The sequence below is a fragment of the Xiphophorus hellerii genome, chromosome 5 (genome assembly GCF_003331165.1).
Source record: "Xiphophorus hellerii strain 12219 chromosome 5, Xiphophorus_hellerii-4.1, whole genome shotgun sequence".
NCBI classification, from domain to species: domain Eukaryota; kingdom Metazoa; phylum Chordata; class Actinopteri; order Cyprinodontiformes; family Poeciliidae; genus Xiphophorus; species Xiphophorus hellerii.
Window position 1 is genome coordinate 4,226,104 of NC_045676.1, and position 16,602 is coordinate 4,242,705.

Consider the following 16,602-nt stretch of genomic DNA (forward strand, 5'->3'; position numbering starts at 1 on the left):
TAAAATTGAGCTGGTGAATGATTTGCTGCTTCCAAGTATAATTTCTACAGAAACACATTGATTGATCTGGTTAATGATGTTGGACTGCTGTGATTTTGAGCACTACACAGTAACATTTCCTCACCGTGGAACGGCACCCTGTTGGAGGAACTGGCCTCTGCGGGGGACGAGCTCTTGGAGCGCGAGTTAAAGGGTGATTGTCTGAAGCACTCGTCCAGGAATGAACTGGAACAGAGAAGCAGCGCTGATGTTACCAACACTTACACAGCCACTAAAAAACACCCACAGGTTTCAGTCACACTCCAACTTTCACTGACCATTTAAAAAGCACAAATAAAAACAGAGTATTTATAGAGAAACTGACCTACCTATTTATTCCCACCATGTTACTGTCTTTGTGGTTGTTGGCTTTGCTTACTTTTTCTGGAAAGAAGAGAATACAAATTCATCAGTAGAGTCAATGTAACATTATTCATACCAAATACATCTGTTTCTTTGTGTTTTCACAGCAGATGTCAGATGACAACTCAGACTTTAAATTTAAAGGGAAAATCTGCAGCAGCTGTGAGAGGATTCAGACTCTTTCAAGTTCATGTCAGCTGCTGTCGACAGATCTTTACTAAAAACATGACAAACGTGATAAAAGTGTTCAAACCACGCTTCATTTCTTTACATTTCTCAGTTCTTGTTTTCATCCTTAAAAATAAGCCAGTTTTTGTTTTCAAGATTTTTTCAAAACCAATATTTCTCCAGACTTCCTGAAGGTCTTTTCAAGTTTTTCCTTCAGGTGTTTTTCACTCCTTTCAGTCCAGTCCTTGTAGCTGACCCTGACTACATACCATCTGCTGTGAGCTTTAAAAAAAATGAGTAAGTGGATTTATTTGTGGACAAATAAAGACAAGTCAAAAATTAACAGTCTTTGCTGTTTTCATCAAACAGCAAAGACTCAGCATAAAACCTGAGAGATAAAACCTCAGTTTATTTATTGCATGCAAAGGTTTTCTAATAGCTTTTTATAAAATTCATACCAAATTCAAAATCTTTTCACCTAACTGGTGCTGAGCTACATTTCTTCTTTCAAAATGTTACATTTGATTATGTCTATCAATTCAGGAAAAGAAATGGAAACCGATTTGTGACAAGCTGCAGCTGAAAGATCTGATTTAAAGTTGGTTCCCTACTTGGCAGGTTTTTAGGAGGATTCTTAAGCCTGAAAAAGGTTCAACATGTGCAAGATACAAATAGAAACAAAAAAAAGTATTCTGAATTCAAGTTTGGGCTCCGAGCAAAACCGGCCAGCAAATGGCCTCCATCTGCAGTTTGGACACCCCTGCATGAGTTAAATTTAAAATGATATTGTTGATTCGGTTTGTGTTTCAAAAGATGCTGTTAGTTTGAAAACTGTGACAATTATTGCAGCCATTTAATCCAGAAACATTGGTCCAACCTCAGCTGGGCAATTCTTCACTGAACAGAGATCTGTTAGAAAAGTTTGTGATCTGTAAAATCTTTACTTTATTCAGTGGAAACACATGATAATTTCACAGCAGTTTTGGCATTATGACCACACTAAAGACGTACTAAAAGGAGTGAAACCAGGACTAAAGTCGACTATTTAAAACTCAGTTATGATTAAAGAAAAGTAACTGAAATATTTAACATTTCATTTATGGCATTTTTTGGTCCAGCAGTTCGTCTTTCATTTTCCTAACTTGCAAAAAATGATTTTCTTTTTTTTTTTGCTGACTCAGCTTAGTGCTGTTAAGATTAATGGCGTTGACGTGACTGCACATTGTGATTGATTCATCCATCAACTGCTGACATGAGTAAAGACACCATAAGTAACACGTCTAATATTACTTCTCTCACAAAAAATAATTGGAAGGGTTTCAACAACACAGTACCTGTAAAAATATTCACACCTTTGAAGTTATTCATATTTTATTACATTCCAACCACAAAAACTCCATGTTTTTTATTGAGATTTAAAGTGACAAACCAACACAAAGTATTTAAAAATTGTGAAAGTGAATGGCTTTCAAATGTTTTTACACATAAAAATGTAAAGAGCCAATTCTGGAAAACAGCCAGAATTGACTGAAAGATGGATGGAGTTAAATACGGTTCAATCCTGGAGGAAATCTCATTAACAGGCTGTAAAACCAGGCTGCAAAAGATCAAATGGTTAAGATCGAAACAGACTTGTGTGTCAGAATAGTCCAGTCAAATTTCAGACCAAAATCCAATTGAAAAAGTATTATGTTAGGATTTTATGTGATTTTCATCTTGGGATGTTCATTGGAATATAAGGGTTAATTAATGAAATACATAGATTTCAAAGTTTAATGCAATTAATTGCTTTCTATCTGGCCGGGACATTTGAATTTGCGTGTTTCTAGTACACCCATAAATCTGAGTCATAAACAACATCGGCAAGCAACAGCAATGCATGACCAAGCTGCTTCTCAGTCGTCTGGCGATAAAATTTTATTTAAAAAAACTATCTAATGGGAAGCTCGAAAAGACTATTGTTGTGTTCAAATAATGCTAAAGGTTTCAAATCCACACTTTAACAGTAGTGGTGGACGGATCGATCCAATACATTGGAAGGGTATCAATACCGAGTCAGTATCAGTGTTGGATCAATAACTGTGTGGTAAGATTGATCATTTTGTTTAGCCAGAGATTATATGCTGTACCGCACACCTCAAATGTACTGAAATTTTGAACGCATGCCTAATAAAGGCAAAAGTTTCAAACACACAGAGACTTGAGGTTTTGGCAACTTTTCAACGGTGGTGTAAAAAAAAGGAAGTGAAAGCAGCCAGAACCAGAGCTCAGAGCGTGTAGTTCCCCGTGTTCAGAAGTAAAGGCCACTCCACTAAATGAGTGAGAGCGAAGACTTACGTGTGAGTTTCAAGGCGACGTACTGAAGTGAATTTCAAAGCTGCAATCATCTCAGTGTTCACAGCGACCTTGCTGCTGATGCGTCTCTGAGGTCCTACTGCTCTGGGTAATTCATATTGATTGCTCATTGTGTGACAGCAGCCCACTCTGTTCCAGCCCCCCCTCGACGTTCAAAACAACTTCTGAGACGGTGGCGGTCGCTGCTGCCAGGGCCGACGATGCCCCGGCCTCCCTGGGTGGGCAAGCTGCATAATCCCCCCACCACCACCCTCACCCTTCACCCCGCTGCCGCCACTACCACCCCCGAACCCGAAACGCCCCGCTCCGTCACACCGTTCGCCAAGGACAGAGGTCTCTTTTCACGTTGCCATGGAGATGCCGCACAGGAGAAATGTAAAGGGGAGGGAGAGAGGGGAAGTGATGAGGAAGGGGTGGCAGGGTGGAGAAGAGGAGGGGGGACATGTGCAGCCAAGTGTGCTTGAGCCGGCATGTCTGAAAACAAGTCAGGGGAGAGAAGAGAGAGAGAGAGAGAGAAAGAGAGAGACAGAGACAGAGGAGAGCGGGAATTTGTGCAGACGCCGATTCCCGTGGGGCTTGGTGTGAGCGTGTAAAGGTGTGCGTAAAAGACGATGTGGGAAAGAAAAATTGTGAATGTGTGAATATGTGTAAAAACAAACAAAAAAGAAGCTGGATTTAAGCGACAGAAAGCAGACGTTGGACAGAAAGAAGCCTCGGCCACACAACGACTTATCTGTCTTCTCTCTAAGGGACGATAAATACACCCCAACTCTTATCATACTCTCCAGAGTAGAGAGGCACCAATTCAATGTTAATAGATGTATTGGTCCCAACATTGAAAAACATTCTATATTGGGTATCAGTGATAATGTGCCCGATCCATAAGGGCAAATCTATTCAGTCTAATTTTATGCTTTGTGCTCTGAGTGAGGTTATGCTTTATTTATTTATTTTACATTACATTTTGAGTTCATAATTGCATTTTCTGAACCATTTGAAAGAAGGCTTGTTATAGTTTATTTTTAAATGTTTGACATGCAGTCAACCTATTATTTTTATGAGTTTTTGATATCATTTATTTTACATTGGCTGTTATACTCCTAAGTGCACTGACTGAACAAATTAAAGGTGTTTTTACATATTTTACCAAGCTTGTAAAGGTATTGGTGTATCTAAGTGTGCTGGAGTGGTGCATAGTTATCAAATAAACTTATAGTTCAAACTTGTAATTCAGTACATTAATATCTGTGACATTTTTAAGTCAATTCAGCACTGTTCCTCTGTAGCAGATCGGTATCGGCTGATGCTAAACCTCTGATATCTGTATTGATATCGGGAAAAAATCAATGAGTGCATCATTACTCTGGAGCACAAATTTTTACGAATTTTGATCTATTGCACTAAAGACGACAAAAGTAGCTCCTCCCCTCATTTCAAGTTGACTTAGATCTTATTAAATGTCTCAAATGATTATATGTTGACAGACCGTCTTTAGATGAAGGGAACTTTTTCCATCAGATTTGCATGTTGTACTTTAATCTCAGAATTATCCAATTCTGTGTTCATCTATGCCCAAATCTAAATAAATGACTACACATTCTTGGGTGTATGTCAATTATCTTGTTACCATATGCAAATAATCACATAACTGTTTATTCTTTGTTGTAAGATTTGCAAAGCTACACTTTATCCTCTCTGAAAGTCTGGGCTGTATTTACTTGGTAGATTTGAGTTTGAAGACTAGATTTGGTGTCATTCAATATTCTGAGATTAAAGTCAGATTTCTTTTCCCTCTTGATGTGTGTGTGGATGATGTGTGACAGTGTTTGTGTCCTGAGAGGGAGCGTACCTGACAGTTTAAACAGCAGCTCTGAAGCCATTTTGACCGATATGTCTTGGGAGAAGAGGTCTTTCTGGGGGCAGGCCAACGTCTCTGGGAGGTTGCTCATTGGCTCGTTCTTCTCACTCGCCCCTAAAGTGCTGAAGGTCAGCAGGTGGGAGGCAGGCGGGGTAAGTTCTGCAGGGGGTGGGTCCACCTCCATGGGCTCGGCCTTTACCTTCACCTTCTGATACTGGGCATCTTTGCTGTTCTCTAGAGAGAAGACAGCAACACCTGGTCAGAACAATATTCTTTTAATCCTGGACTTTCTGAAAAGCTCGTCATCCTCAAATAAGAAATGACAGCAATCAATCTTTTAGCATCTTATGGATTTTAAAATGGCTGCAGCTTCTGTTTTTGGCTCCTGAACACAATGAAATGATTCTGCAAACACACTTTTATGAAAGACATAAAGTAATTACAAAGCAATAAGAACACCAATAAAAATTTAAAACAACATAAATAAAAAAAGAAAGCAAGTGAGCCCGTCAGTTATAGTGCTGAGCTTAACGTTTTGGGGCAGTGCCCAAAACTGGAAAATTTTAACTACTGGGAGGCAACAAAATTATTTAAATTAAAATGGTCAAAATGAGTTTATTGTGATTTTTATTTAGTTTTATATGCTACACAATAAGCAGATAATCTGCTGGATCTTTAAAAAAAATCAAAGATCCAAAGCATGAAAAGGGCTTTGGACAGTTGCTTACTAAAAGAAAAAAAGGGCAATATCTAAATCGTCAATTGTTTTCTATTTTGTTGGCTATATATATATTTTTAAACTGTTTTGACTTCTAATCAGGGGCAAAAAATTATAAATGCCCCCCGCCCCCGGTCACATTTTTGACCACTTCTGGTGTAGGGGGTAGGATTGAATGAAGACAGTTTTCTAGCCACTTTTTCCAGGGAAAACCTAAAGGCTAACAGACAAGAGCTGTGTTTGTATATATACTGAAGTCTAAACACATTCATTAACATTTCTAATTGCATATTTCCTCATTGTTCCTCAGACTGGAAGTTGAGAATCTTTCAACAGCAACTATAAAATGGACTAAGATCATTTCTCTGACTCCAACATCTCTCCACCTGCCTTTCCAACCACACCACCAGACAGAGATTTAAAGGGGAGCAGCAAAAGCAAATGATGTGGATTAGAAGTGACTAAAACAACTGATGGTGTCATCTAGGATATTTTACTATGAATTATTGTCTCTGCTGCCCAGATATTGAGCTGTTAGTATGTCATGACTGATCAAAACATCATACAGCAACAGTCTTTAGTCAGAGGCCTCTTCAGATTAGTTGCGGGAATGACTTCTACTGCAAATAACCTTCCCTCAATATCATCATCCTTGACAACTCTACATTTGGGATAAATTAAGTATTTTTGAAGTATTTCCATGCCAAAGACTCAGAGCTAGGTTTGAATTTTGACTTGACCCCCTGATCAAGTCAAAATTTGACGGCCAGGTTTCCATTGCAAACCTGGCCGTATGTTGAAGCCGTAATATACTTTAATTCATGCATGAATTGAAGTACATACATTCATTCACTTTTAGCGGCTTCTGAAAAACTTTCCTCCAACATCAACCATGCATCTATTTCTCCCCATCTTTTCATCAACTCCAACCGGCTGGGAAAAATAAATCTTACTGAAGATAATGTCAACCTTCCCATATCATGGTGCTGCCATTAACAAGTCTGACCCTGGGGATGGTGTGTCCAGGCTAACATGCAGTAAGGCTTTCTCCCCACAGCGTTGCATATATATGCCACTCGGCTCAATTAGGACTCATTCTGACCAGAAAAACAGAATGATGTTTCCTTTGTCCTTTGCTGGTTTACTAGCAACAATTACCTTTTCTTTCTCAAAGTGTAAACTATAGAACTTGGGAACAAGAATACAAATAAAATCTGTCAATTTAGCTATTTTCTTTATACCAATCATCTACTTATAAGTTTACAGTTTAAAAATAGATATAACTAATTTTGTTTACTCTCCAAGAATCATAGAACTATAGGAAGCAAAATATATTTGCAGATCCATCAAATTTATCAAAGCATGTAGAGGGGAATTAATTCCCATTCCAAACTGTTTATTTAGCCAAGATTTATTAAAAACTAAACTAAATAAGAAGTCTGACTCAATCTGCTAAGCTAAAAGATGAAAAGATTTTTAAAAAGGGCAAAAATTCAACAATCCAAATAAACCCTAAACTAGCGGTTTCGCTCCAGAGCTGGAGCAGAGTCTGCTAGCATGTAGCGGGGTGATTATTAGGGCAGGAGTGCACGGCGAGGTCACGCTGTTGCTTGGAGGAGCGATCCAGCAGCTCATGTGGGTTCACTGAAGCAAACAGGAAAGGCAGTAAAACACTTTGAATGTTAACAAAGGGGCAACAAATCTGTTTATTCAACTGAAAATTGTTTTTTTTTTTTATTATCGTTTCCTAGCTCACAAAAACAGTGGTGCAAAAGGTGAGAACAAGCCGCTGCTTTAATTCCCTCACAAGTTCAAACTGTGAGCGAGCTAAAAATAAAACGCCAGTTTTCAGGAACGTCTCGGTCTCGTCTACAGAACCCCGGCCAGGTCCATCTGGAGATATCCAAAAAATATTCAGTGCCGTAAAATTACAGATTTCTTCTGTTTTGACTTTTTTGCCACATAATCATTTCAGGTACAGATAAAGGTAATTCTTCCATAACACACAGGTAATCTGACTTCCCCCTGTAGGTGGATAACTGGTTGAGGACACAAGGGCTTAAAGCTTGAAGAAACAGTTTAAGGTCGCACAGCAAATCCAGACTTTGAATAGGCCACTCTGAAACAATGTGTTTTTTAAGCCATTCAGACTTATCAACTTATGGTGCATTCAAATCAGTCCTGTTTGCTCCGCTTCAATAGAACTCTAGTTCGCTTGCCCAGAAGGTCCTAATCGTCTGGTGCAGTTCGAGTGTATATGTGAACGGCAAGCAGATCGGAGACCGCTCCAAAAGCAGGAAATGGATGATAGCTCAAGGCATTCTGGGTAAATAAAACCAAAACAAATGCATGAGTCTAGTACTAGCAGGAGAAATGGCTTGTGGTGTTCTGCAAACGACAAAAGAGGAATCCCACAACAGGTAAAGTCTGACACCACTCCGTTTCTGTTCACATTTTACAAAGCAGGAAGTTGAGCTCAGTGACTTCTTTAGAGGTTTTTTCTGTCAGGTGAGAATGGGTTCTTTTATATATATAGAAAAATAAACAATAATGGCACAATAATATTAAATATTATATCCAGCAAGAATCATATGTTTATATAATAATTTGAACAGTTTTATGGTAGATCAGGCTATAAAACTGTAATAAGGATTGGGCTCCATTAATGTAAATAAACTAAAAAAAATTTGACAAGGGAGTAGACCACATTTTCATAAAAATGTAATTTGAAAACGGTTTTTAAAAAATATTTACTCAGGTTATCATTGTCTGATATTAGAATTAGTCTGATTTTGTGAAATATTTAAAAAGCATAAGAAAATGTAACACAACCAACGCCGTTTCATGGTACTGCATTATTCTGACAAACAAGTAGAACATAGACCGTGCCTGGTGTTGCGACTAGGCGAGATTATGGGATGTATGAATTTGGCAGGTCACTGGGAACACTGGGGGAAGGTTAGAGGGGTTGTGGGAAGAATAGAAACCAGAAACCTTATTTTAACCCCTGCTTTGACTGCATTGTCTCCTCGTTTGCTTGATAACTCAAGACAGAAACTCTGAACCTGTTTGGCCAGAAAAGAATCTACTTAATCAATGCGCTTGTTTATCTGACTGCTTATAGGGCTGAATTAAAGCACAACCATCCCCCCACCCCCTCTTTCTTTATCCCTCAGAGCCAGGTGTCTGGGTTATTGGTAGCAACTAGCATGGGGGGGTGGACACGGACAACCATCAGCCTCACTAATCCTTTAATCAGGTGGCTTGAGTTGGCTGAGTAACCTAGGAGAGGCTGATGGAGAAGTGGAGTGGGGGAGCGGGGGTTGGACTGCACTGTAAAGGTCAACCAAGGGACACGCGAGCTTCCATCAGTAGATCACAGCTTTAACAGCAGCGGTGGCCGCTCTGCAAAAAAAACAAAAACACACGTGACGGACAGAATACGCAGCAACTAATGTTTCCTCTGCGAAGAGAGGAAACACAGACACTGGAAGCGTCACAGCAGGCCGGAGGAAACGTCTACCTGTCACAAAGTAAAAAAACATTTAAATACGGCCTCTCACTCCCACACTAATAGTAGATATGGCTCTTTGGCTCGGGTCATGACCTAATGTTCTGCAGCCATAAAAAGCAGCGTTTAGTCTGTGTGCATGTACAGTATGTGTCAGCCCCTTCAGTGCAGACGCGCTGCCTTGCATGTACTATTGCTTCAGTTTCTAGTAAAAGTCTTAAAAGACACACATCAAAATGCAAGTTTTAATGCAGGGGTCCAGTGAGCCAAAATCGTCAAATCAAAAGAAGAAAACAACAAAAAACCTAAAATCAAGGAAATGGAGTAGTCAGAATTTTTTTATTTGTTTTTTGGAAAAGGGTGTTGTTCATCATAAATCCACAACTAAAGATTGTTTTGCATGTTGATTGTGTTAAAAAATATATATGTAGTTTTCAATTTCTTTTGGGGTCATTTGAAGAAATTAATTTTAACCTATAGGATAAAACATTCAAAATGCTTGCTGCATTTAGCTCAGTTTAATAAGTTGGGTAAAAGCTGATTTGGGTGCAGCAAAGTCAGCTTTTCAGTACAAGTCTTTGGAAAAATGAGGTTCTACTTATTATAATAGCTTGGGTATTGAAAGACTTACATACTTTGAGTTGTCTTAATAGTTTCTATTATAAGAAAATTATATTGTTAATTTTGCGTTAAGTTTATGTATTTACTCTCCATCTTTGATTTTACGCTAAATTTTCAACAGGTACTTGCAACCCTGAGCGTTTGTAATCCATACGCCACTAGACAACACTAGATGTTAGATGAACACAACTATTCTAATAAGAAAAGTTAACTTAAAATGTATTTTGCATTTTTATATTGGGAGAGTGTTTCTTTTTTTTCTTTTTTTTTTTAAAGTTTTAGATTTACTAAAACTTTTTGTTCAGGATACTGTTCCTGTTGAGGGTTAGTATTTTGTTTAAAAGATGTGAAACCTGTGTTTGGCCTGTAAATTTGTTTCTTTTTGCTGTTGAATTTTACCTGTAGGGAATCATGACCCAAAAAACAGGGCAGGCACCAAATAGTAATTTATTTATGCCATAACACAACATATATTATACTCTATAGCAGAGTCTGCAGCATTAATATTTGAAATGCAGCGCAAAGATATGGAAACTGGTTGAATTGTGTAAATTTTTTATCAATGAAACGCATCGTGTCTATATGTGATACAGTCTTAAATATTATTTTATTAGTTATTTTATGTTCAGAATATCTGAAGAGTTAAAATAACTGAACAACAAAAGAATGGGCACATTTTTATTTTTAGATCTCTTTTAAATCAGTTTTTTTCACATTTTTTTGCTGCCAGTTGTTTTAATAAGCTGTCAACTTACAGATTCAGTCAGAGTTAGTAAAAGTCTTTCCGTTTCAATCGAAACTTTTGTAAATGTGAGCATTAGCCTCAGGAATGGGTGGAAGTAAAGCAGAAATGTGACGTCAAAAGCGATTCCTTATTAATAGAAACACATTAGATCTACCTTTGGCCCCTTAAATAGCACTTATTAGCTCAGTTTGATCGGAAGTGATGACAGTTTGCCTGATTTTCTGATTTTAGTGGTCAACTTTGACCTGATGAATATATGTCACCCATTAACTCAGGACAAACTTTCGGCTGTAGCTTCTAATTACCCTTAGATAAAGGTCGAAAAAGTGAAGATGCTGCACCAAATGGATGCATCGAAAGCAGAGGGACAACCAATGAGGAGGACAGGCAGCGAGGCAAAGTGGACGGGTGAAGAGAGAGAAAAAAAAACTGTCAAAGAGTGCCAGAAAAAGAACACCCGAGGGTAAGATAGAAACGAAGACAGCGGGATGAGAATGAAGAGCTGGGGGAGGACAGCGCGATGAGAGTTGGCCAGAGCCTAAATGACATCTCTCCCCCCCCCTCTTCCCCTCTTCTCTGCTCTGTTATTCCACATCTCTCTCTCTCTCCATCCCTGCCCCCTTCCCTCGCTCTCTCAATCTCTCTATTCTGCTGCTCTCTAGCCGACCTGCTCAGACAGGGGTGAAGAGTTCAGGCGCTTCAAAGGCTGCAGTGTGGAGACTGGATGTCATGTGGGAGCCACAGCAGCCTTGCCTGCAGACTTCACAGACAGCTGCTGCTACAATTGATCCTCAACCAGCTAGAGCGCCGTAGTTAAGCCTTACAAGAGTTACAAACTGCAGCAAGAGGCAGAGCGGCGCGCCTGATAAACGACCAATAATTAGTTGGATATGGTCAGACATCTAAGCAATTAAATAGGAAAAAAAACAAACAAAAAAAACAGCCAAAACTCTGGTAATAAAAGGAGGTCAAGACTAAAACAACATAAATGACTTGAAATTACCAATGAATATCAAAATTGGCACCAAATGAAAAGCAAATATACCAATAATAAACAAAAAAATTCAACTATAGGAAGTGATGAAGAGCCAGAGAGACAGAAGGTACGGAGGGTGGGAATAAGAGAGGTCAGCGAGCGGCCACGCTGAGGGGTCACGGTGAGGACACTGTCAGAGCAGAGCATGGCTTAATATGAGGTAATACCACAGAATGACGCCAATGTTGTGAACCACAACGGTGAACTGCTTGGACAATGTGCTGCGATAAGCGATACTCAAGAAATAAACATCTTTTAATGCAACAGTTGAATATAAACAGCATTGTACTGACTTAAAAGGTTAAAAGGAGATTTTTTTTTTAAAAACCTACATATATACATAAAACATTTTGCTTGCCTTTTACCTTGCACCTCTTTAGTCTTTCCTAGAAATATATGCTAAGAAGCAGGAGAATTGAAGGTTCATACTTACTGCATAGTTCAATTGCCAGAAAAATGGCATGATTTGCTGAAAAGTGTTGCCACTAATAGAATATTTATTTATCAAATTATTATTTTTTTTCACTTGGTGAGAAACTATGTGCATTACAAATAAACAAATGAACTTGATTGATTGTTAAAGCACTCCACACCAAACAAAAGCCACAGGAGGTTGAGGTCTGCTTTTTCTAATCTGTAGTGCACAGAGTGGGTTCAGGTTTTCAGGCGGGAGTGGTGAGGGATCAGTAAAAATATGGCAAGCCCAATAGCCCTATGAAATTTAACTTATGGCAAACCATTTGTGTGTTTATTTGATGTTTTAGTATCCAGTCATTCACTTTGAAAATGAATAAATATCCTTACTAGGCTTTAAGTAAATGTTACAATGTTCTTAACAGCTACCAACTAGTGTTGAAAATGAGTCCAACTTGGTGAGTGGAATAAATATTACCCTAAAGGCCACATAGCAGTGAGTTAATTGTTTCTCTTTAAATTACAACCGATCAATATGGTCTCAACATTAATTCAAAATAAAGGGTATTACATCCTATATAACACTTCTCAAGGTGGAAACAGAAAATAAAAGGGTTTAAAATGGTTCAACAGTTTGGATATTTTATCACTCTTAGTATGAAAACTAGTAAACAAATCCTTCTTTGATGTGCATAGCTTAATTCAGAGCCATTACACTAATGAAGCAAGGCTCAACACTAAAGTAGTAAAAAGACTGATGGCATTTGGTATTTTCTTTTCTTTTTGTTGTTGTTCTATACCTATATCAACCTGTGACCCCAAAAACTGACTACACCAGGGATGTAGTCAGCAACACTGGCTATTTATGGGTAAATCCACCAAATTTTGGGTATTTTCACACCTGATAGTCTGGTGGATTTGGTTCAATTGGAGACCAAAAAGTTGCAACATTTGTTACATTTTCAGTCTGCACTGTGCCAATCGAACCAAATCCTTTGAGCGGCCCATTCCCCTCCTTGCCTGAGGTGGCGCCGCAGCAAGAATGACACAAGGAAATGACACAAAAACCTCTTTAGAAGACACTAAGCACATCTTCCTTCTTCACAAAATAGAAACAAAAAAGTGGCGTCAGACTTTAGCTGTTGTAGGATTTCTCTCGTCGTGGCAAAAGACCATGAGTCATTTCTCCTGCTAACACTAGACACCCGTGTTTGTTTTGGTTGTATTTACGCAGAATGCCGTGCGATATAGTTTGCTTCCTGCTTTCAGAGCGGTCTCTGATTCGCTTGGCATTCACATCAACCGGACTGAGATCTAGATTTTTAGACGGACCAGAGTTTGCTTTCTTGATACGCATCAAAGTTCGACTGCGCATTCACACTTCCACAAACAAACCAAACTTTCCAACGGTCTAAGGCTAAATTAAACCGGACCAAACAGTGCTTGTGTGAATGCAACCTTTCACAAAAAACGCCAAAGGATGAACTTGAAGTTAAACTTGAGGAGTAGAACTGACAATGACAAGATACGTGACTGCATAGTTTTTTTGGCAAGAACAACCAGTCAATGTTTTGCTGCCAATGTTACCAGTAAGTGCTAAAGTCTCAGATGTGTTCATGGTGGTTCACTTTCAACAAAATCAGCAGACCAAATCAAAAGAAAAAAAAAGAACACACATTAAAATAAACTCGAAAAAGAAATATTTGTTGTCAGTTCAGTTGAAAGTTTCTCTGTGTATCTGTCAAAGTTGCTTCGTCCAACTTGAATTAGGAAGTTAAGGAGCCCTGTGGAGGGGAGTTAAGTGAACACAGAGTGTGATTTCACACCTATGGAGAGAGGGTGGCTGGATGGTGAGTGGGTGGCACGGCTGTTACCCACACGATGCCAGTCTGTCAGGGCACCACCTTGCGCCCTGAAACCCCAATCCCCCCCTCACTCTCCTCTCTTCCTTTGACGCCATGTTCCCCTTGGCCCGCAACACCAGCGCCCATCTGCTAGGACACGTTAGCCGCTGGCACCGGGGACTATTTAGCCCGGCGTAATTAGCCCCCAGACACCAGCAGCCTGGTTTTAAACAGATGTGGGGGAAGTAACGCGAGCAACACCGCCGACAAATGTTTGATGAAGAAGAAAAGACGAGGGGGGGAGCGAGAGAGAGAGAAGAAGTGACCTAGTTAAAGGAATGATGCAACTCATGTTACAGCACAATGGGCAGTAATGATGACATCCCCAACGCCACGGTCGAGCAGCAGAAATTTAATTAGGCTCTGTCCATTGGCAGCGATGCCAAATAAGAACGAGGAAGAAAAATGCTGAGACTTGACTCCTACTGCGTTTTTCCTACCCAAGCTTCCTTACCAGGGCCGACCTTTGCAGGAGGACGGCGAGAGGTTACAGTGTACGCGCCCTTGAACCTCACGACTGTAATCACACGTGACGATAACGGCGCCGACCTTTCCATGGCGCTCTCACCGACTCCCCTCCACCCACCCCCCACCAAGGTCATTTGAGGGTCCAGACTCTTGTCAAGGCTGTCACTCCAGACAGCCCTCTCCATCTACTCGCCCCCACTGTTGCCACGGCAACGGATGGCACAGCACTCCGAAGGGCTGCATGAGGGGGGTTGGATTGTGGGGGGGGCAACGGGATGAACGCTGCGGCATCGTTCCCTAACCCGGGTCAACCTGGCAGAGCCGGTGTAAAGAACAGAAACAAGAGAAAGAGAGAGAAGGAGGAAGGGGAGGGAGTGAGAGCTGAAAGAAGCAAAAAGGAAGAAAAAAGGACAGAAGAGGAGATGCTGCGATTCAACAAAAGAACGCAGGTAGAGGCGATGCATTTCTTTGTTTAGGGCCCCTCTACGCCAACGTCTTACATTGCTGCTGCACATGCACGCACACAGGGAAATGTGACCCGAGGGCAAGCAGCGGAGCAGCACACGTGTAGAACCACCGAGCTACCAGCCAGCATGAGTCACTGCGAACACCAGCCGACCCAGAGAGAACAATGGCCACCGGTGTGCGAGGTGTCTGTCAAGCGTGCGCACACTGGCACAGGATGAAGAGCTGCAGATGGAGCAGCGGCTCACTGCAGCACCATCAAATTACAACCAACCTGGTGTGTGCGTGTGCGTGTGTCATTTTCTGATCCACTATGAAAGTTTGCAACAAAAATAATTATGCTCTAAAATCTAATATCCGTCAACTGGTGAAATATTTGTCAGAATTAAATCCTGCAGTTCATTCTTTATCAAGTCTAGGTGTTTATGCTGCGTTCCAGTTGCATTCAGAAGTGGGAAATTTCAACTTCCCAGTTGGACAAGTCAACTGCAACTAGTTTAGTCATATTTTGATATGTATTGATAATTTCATTGAACAAATAATGCAAAAAATATGGACAATTTTGGGTGAGTTAACTATCAATAATTGGAATTAATATTCCACAGTATCATTATTTATGAGTCAAAACTGAAGTAAAAATGTCATTTATGAAAATAAAAAGATACACACCCCATAAATCAACAACTTAATTCTTAGCTGTCATTTCCATTGTTGTGAGAGAATTTACAACACTGACGGATGTCAGCTGAATAACCAACATGTAGAACTACAGGTTGGGCGATATTGACTTAAAGTTTTATTGCAATATTTTGTGGTACTATTGCAATAAAAAAAATTGATAAGAAGTATATATTTATTTCTTTTTTAGGTAACTGTATGGCTGTTACTTCAGGGTACACCAATCACATCCCCACAAACCCAAATACTGCTCTTGTATTTGTGATTTATGACACTAGTCACATAAAGAAGCGTGATTTGTATCACTAAACTACACACAGAAACCGCACATTTTGAGATTTATTGACACTTTCATTGAACAAACAGTGAAGAAAACAGTGATACGGAGAATTTTGGGGTTTTTTAAACGCTAATTAATATGTTAAGAAATTTATCACAATAAATTATAAACAAACAACGATACGATAAATGCCAACCCCTAACTGCATCGCCCTCTGAAGTTGGATTTTCCACTGGGAAACTGGAAGTAACTCCAACTACCTCCAGTTACGACTTGTAGGGCGGACTTTGTGTTTCAATATGGCTGCTCCTCGTATCAACAGTAGGAAGACGTGGTGGAAGAGTTCATTTTATAAGATTTTATAAGAGTGTGGTGTCTAAAATCAATATTACATGTAGAGTCTGCAACTACAAGCTGTAGCAGCAGATATTTATGGACTGATTTAAAAGTGATTCAGTAATGGGAACAAAGACTTTTTGTGGATTATTGACTACAGTTTCTGTAGAGATGTTTGTTTGGACGTGTAGTCGGAGCCAGGAGTCGTGGGACTGTGATGTGGCTGACAGACTTCTTTCATAAGTTCATAATCATAATTTTCAGCCATTGATTACATCCAGATTTACTGGATGTAATCTAGTTTCTTCTGGAGAAGAATCATGACTCAGACTCATGTCAGAATCATGACTCATGTTTTAAATCATTGAAATAAAAGCCACATAAAATGCAACATGACCGTTCAGACTGCAGGCGATGCATCACATACGGAAGTGGCACAGATTGGATGTTTTTGGAGTGAAAAGATTGGAATTGAGCTGTTCGGACTGCAGTGAAACAGCTGCATAGTGATCAAATATAGGCAAGAAAAAAGCGGATTTGAGTCGCATTCACCTGCTGTGTGGATGTAGTCAAAGTCTACATTCAGTGACGTAGTCCTGAACTTCAACATTTTCCATTTGAAATATGTAGAACATGAAAGGTA

The 16,602-nt window shown here is 39.7% G+C and overlaps 1 protein-coding gene across 5 annotated transcripts in view; it reads right to left on the minus strand.

Moving 5' to 3' along the window:
- znf827 (zinc finger protein 827) overlaps window positions 1–16,602 on the minus strand; it is a 97,875-nt gene that overhangs the window by 23,504 nt on the left and 57,769 nt on the right. For all 5 annotated transcript variants that reach the window (XM_032563671.1, XM_032563672.1, XM_032563670.1 and 2 more), the window contains exons 6-8: window positions 4,775–5,017; window positions 369–423; window positions 125–225 (exon numbers count right to left, since the gene is read on the minus strand). In XM_032563671.1, the coding sequence (XP_032419562.1) occupies window positions 125–225; window positions 369–423; window positions 4,775–5,017 (399 nt within the window). The remainder of the gene's footprint in view (window positions 1–124; window positions 226–368; window positions 424–4,774; window positions 5,018–16,602) is intronic.